We start from the raw sequence: 4,762 nt of genomic DNA on the forward strand, positions 1-4,762 counted from the left end.
CGACAAATTGTTTGTCGTTATCCACAATAAGGGCCCTTGGTATCCCATATCTACAGACAATGGTTCTCCAGATGAAGTCTATTACCTTATTCTCAGAAATAGTTGCAAGTGGTTCCACTTCTACCCACTTAGTGAAGTAGTCCACGGCTACTATCAAATATGCCCTTTGACCCGATGCTGGAGGGAATGGACCAAGAAGATCCATACCCCACTGAGCAAATGGACAAGGACTCTGAACGGGCACCATCTGACTAGGAGGAAGATGGGGTACGTTGGAATGCCTTTGACACTTATCACATTTTTGAACAAGTTTTTTGGCATCTGATACCATCGTAGGCCAGTAATATCCACAATGTAGCACTTAATAACTCAATGTTCTTCCTCATATGTGACTTCCATAAATTCCTTCATGCACTTCCCTTAGGGCATAATCAGCTTCTCTAGGTGCCAAACATCGTAAGTATGGAAGTGTGAAGGACCTTCGGTATAAATCTCTGTCGATCAAAGTATATCTTGCTGCCCTTTTCCGGAGACTTTTTGCTTCATTCCTATCTTCTGGAAGTTTTCCTTCAAATAGGAATTCTTTGATCCGGTCCTTCCAGCTTGGTTCAGCTTCAACCTGAGCAACTTCTAGTTCAGCCAAAATACTTGGTTGAGGAAGTACTTCAATTCTGACTGAAGTAGGCCCTTTGGCTGAACAGGATGAAACTAATCGAGCAAGGACATCTGCTTTTGCATTTTCTTCCCTGGGTATTCGATTGATTTCTACTTTGGGAATCTTAGCCAGTAATTTCTTTATCGCAGCTAAGTACTTAACCATGTTTGGGCCTTTCGCCTTATAGTCACCCTTCATCTGTTCAGTTACTAGCTGAGAGTCACTGTTGATCATTAAATATTTGACTTCAAGTTCGACAGCCAATCTCAATCCAGCTAGTACTGCTTCATACTCTGCTTCATTATTTGACGCTTTGAAGTGAAAATGAAGAGCATGCTCAATACATATGCCCCCCACACCGAAGAGGAGTACTCCATCTATGCTACCCTCTTGATTAGAAGAACCATCAATGAAAAGATTCCACTGAGGGAAGTCTTCTTCGGTCGGTGTTGCTAAGGTTGGCCGAAGACATTCAACAACAAAATCTGCTAAGGCTTGAGCCTTAATCGCCCGTCTTGGTTTGTATTGAATATCGAACTCACTCAACTCAATGGACCACTTTATTAATCTTCCTAATATATCCGGTTTCTGAAGTATGTTCTTCAATGATTGATCAGTAAGAGCTACTATAGTATGGGCTTGGAAGTAGGGCCTTAACTTTCGAGCAGTAGTAACCAAGGCTAAAGCAAACTTCTCTGCTTCAGTATAACGAGTCTCAGCATCTATCATGACCTTACTGACATAATATACTGGTTTCTGTATTTTATCTTCTTCCCAGATAAGGACTGCACTTACTGCATTATCTGTCGTAGCAAGGTACAAGTACAATACCTCTCCTTCTTTTGGACATGTTAGTAGAGGAGGATTTCCGAGGTATTCCGTCAAACACTTAAACGCCTTCTGACACTCTTCAGTCCATTGAAATTCCTTGGGCTTTTTTAAGGCCTGGAAGAAGGGTCTACACTTATCACCTGACCTAGCAAGAAATCTCCCAAGTGCTGCTGCTCTTCCTGTTAATCTCTGAACCTCTTTCGGAGACTTTGGAGGCTCCATCTGAAGTATGGCTTCTACCTTCTCTAGGTTCGCTTCGATTCCTCTACTAGTGACAAGGAAGCCAAGGAATTTTCCAGAGCTTACTCCAAAGGCACATTTGTCTGGGTTCAGCTTCATTTGAAACTTATCTAAAGTGTTAAACACTTTTTGAAGATCTGAAGGATGATCTTCCACCCTTCTACTCTTCACGACCATGTCATCCATGTATGCTTCTACTGATTTTCCTATCTGATCAGCAAAGACATGGTTTATCAATCTCTGATAAGTGGCACCAGCATTCTTAAGTTCGAAAGGCATAACTTTATAGCAATATGTCCCTTCTGGATTATGAATGAGGTACTCTCCTCATCCCTTGGGTTCATCTTGATTTGGTGGTATCCTAAATAAGCATCCAAGAAGCTAAGGAGTTCATGGCCCGAAGTTGCATCCACCAATTGATCAATCTTGGGAAGAGGATAGCAGTCCTTGGGATAGGCTTTGTTTAGGTCTATGAAATCAATGCACATAAGCCACTTTCCATTCGCCTTCTTCACCATGACCACATTGGCCAACCAATCTGGGTACTACACTTCTCGGATGAAGCCAGCTTCAAGTAACTTCCCCACTTCTTCCTTGATAGCAATTTGTCTCTCTATAGCGAAGTTGCGCTTCTTCTGCTTGACCGGTTTAGTCCCCGGTATGATGCTCAAACTGTGGGAGATAACTTCCCTACTAATTCCTGGCATCTTTTGCGCACTCCATGTGAAATTCTTAATATTAGAAAGGAGGAGCTTGGTTACCTCCTCAACTAACTTTTTATTTAACAGAGACCCTAGAAATAACTTCTTTTCAGTTCCTTTCTCCACAGTTATTGGAAGAAGTGTTTCAACAGGTGTTGGCTTCAATATCTTCTATTCTTCCCGAACATCTAGACTTCCAACTGAGATGGAGGTCTTCTTTTTGTCCTTCAAGTCAGTATAGTACATCATACGAGCTAACTTCTAATCCCCACTCACTTCCCCTACCCCATTAGAAGTTGGAAACTTCATTTTGAGGTGGTATGTAGAGACCACCGCCCGAACCTTGTGCAACAACGGTCTGCCAATGATGGCGTTGTAGGGGGATTGAACATCTACCACAAGAAGATCGATCATATGCATAACCGTTCTTGGGTATGTTCCCAGAGTAACTGGTAAGGATATGACTCCCTTGGGAATTATGGATTCCCCAGCGAATCCATATAGAGGAACCGAAAAACTCTTCAATTTATCTTCTGAGATCTTCATTTCTCTGAAGGCATGATAAAGTAAGATATCTGCCGCACTACCATTGTCCACCAGGACCTTTTTTACCGTGAAGTTGGCAATGACTGCTTCTACTACTAGGGCATCATCATGTGGGTCCTGGATATCTTCAGCATCTTTTTCTGAGAAAGTACTTTTTTCTTCATCCCTTCTCAGCTTTTTTCTTTCCTTACTCACTTCATTAATTCGAGCGTAAGCCCTTCTTGCAGAGGAGCTTTCTCCTCCTGTAGCTAACCCTCCTACAATTACTCCAATTGTTCCAACAATTTCCCTTTGGTGACGAGGAGACCTATCCCTTCTTCTTTGTCTCCATCGGTCGTCATCCCTATCATCACTATTGGCTCTTCTTCTCTTTTCTTCTTTATCTGAAGTGAACTGCTTTAGGTAGCCTCTCCTAATAAAACCTTCAATCTTATCCTTGAGATGCTTACATTCTTCAGTGTCATGACCATGATCCTTATGGAACAGACAATACTTATCTGAAGTACGCTTTTCGGCCGGGGCCCTCATTTTCTTAGGCCACTTCAATATATCCATGTGGCTTACTTCAAGAAGGATATTATGTAATGAACTATTAAGAGGAGTGTAGCAACTATACCGTGGGATTGGACCCTGGTCAGTCTTCCTGTTGGATTGATCATCCTTCCTCTTATCACTTTTTCCTTCTACTCTTCCTTGCTTCTTGTTTGGAGGGGGTAAGTCTTTCTTAGTCTTTCCCAAGGCGCTCGAGCCTTTTTTGGCAGGGGCCGAGGAAGAAGAGAACTGGGAAATTTTCATCATGTCCTCCGACTGCATGAACTTATCCCCCCTAGCGTAAAGCTCTCCCATGCTCTTCGGGCGCTTCTTCGTCAATGAACTTACATATACTTCATCCCTTACCATCCTTACTAGGGCCGAAATAGCTACTTCTACCTGGACATATGGGATCTCCAAGCATGCTCTGTTGAACCTAGCAAGAAATGATCGAAGTGATTCTCCTGGCTCATGGTCGAGATTCATCAAGTCTAAACTAGTCTTCGCTGTCCTACGTGCAGCGGAGAAGTGAAGCGCAAGTTTCTCGGACAAGTCCCCAAAACTAGTTATACTATGTCTTGGTAATTGATTGAACCATGTTCTTGCTGGCCCGAAAAGGGTTGATGGGAAGAAGATCTTACACATTATGAGGGCATTTGCCCCCCGACACTCCATCATTGATTTGAAACCCTGGATATGGTCACAGGGGTCAGTAAACCCTTCATACTTCTCCAGTTTTGGAACAACCAGGTGATGTGGCATTTCAGCTTCAAGTATTTCGGGAGCTAATGGGGTCAACATACTGTCCCACACTCCCTCCATTGGGGACATTCCTTGTAGTGCTGTAATCTTCTTGTTCATCTCATCTAGGTGTCGACTGACATCTTCATTGTAGGTAGTTCCCCTTCTAGTACTTTCTCCAACGGTACCATCGGGGTTCACTCTTCGGCTCGATTCCCTAGACCTACCTGAGTGGGAACTTCGCACCTCCTCATTGTTCGAAATTTCTAGGTTCTATGGGGGAACTTCTTGTCGACCTACAGGCTGGTTCACTTGTGACTGCTGGTTCATGATTAGTTCGGTCAACATTTGTACCTACCGGGAGAGTTGTCGGAACTGTTCTTGAGTGTAAGGTACTTGGGACGGTCCGGCTTCCCGGTTATGCTGGTTGGTTCGGTCAGCAGCATCCCCCTAGTGTTCTACTTCCTCATGATGGGGGTGATCACCCTGTCCCTGATCGGGATCATTAGGGTCAGCA

General features: G+C 43.5%; 1 protein-coding gene across 1 annotated transcript; it reads right to left on the reverse strand.

The window, feature by feature from the left end:
* Nucleotides 1-2,271: 2,271 nt before the first annotated feature.
* LOC120012492 lies at nucleotides 2,272-4,365 on the reverse strand. Its single transcript, XM_038863923.1, has 6 exons — nucleotides 4,194-4,365; nucleotides 3,822-4,109; nucleotides 3,538-3,722; nucleotides 3,169-3,447; nucleotides 2,824-3,090; nucleotides 2,272-2,433 (listed from the first exon to the last, which is right to left on the reverse strand). Exons 1-6 carry the CDS (start codon nucleotides 4,363-4,365, stop codon nucleotides 2,272-2,274), a joined length of 1,353 nt encoding a protein of 450 aa, XP_038719851.1.
* Nucleotides 4,366-4,762: the final 397 nt, after the last annotated feature.

This window comes from Tripterygium wilfordii, chromosome 13 (genome assembly GCF_013401445.1).
Source record: "Tripterygium wilfordii isolate XIE 37 chromosome 13, ASM1340144v1, whole genome shotgun sequence".
Taxonomy (NCBI): domain Eukaryota; kingdom Viridiplantae; phylum Streptophyta; class Magnoliopsida; order Celastrales; family Celastraceae; genus Tripterygium; species Tripterygium wilfordii.

What these genes read in the sequence shown, in the direction of transcription:
- LOC120012492 (XM_038863923.1), bottom strand. Translation starts at nt 4,365, where the DNA reads ATGAACAAGAAGATTACAGCACTACAAGGAATGTCCCCAATGGAGGGA. An exon ending in CCCCTGTGACCATATCCAGG is followed by an intron (nt 4,110 to 4,193) that starts GTTTCAAATCAA and finishes TTTTCGGGCCAG; the next exon opens with CAAGAACATGGTTCAATCAA. An exon ending in ATATGATCGATCTTCTTGTG is followed by an intron (nt 2,434 to 2,823) that starts GTAGATGTTCAA and finishes AGTGCGCAAAAG; the next exon opens with ATGCCAGGAATTAGTAGGGA.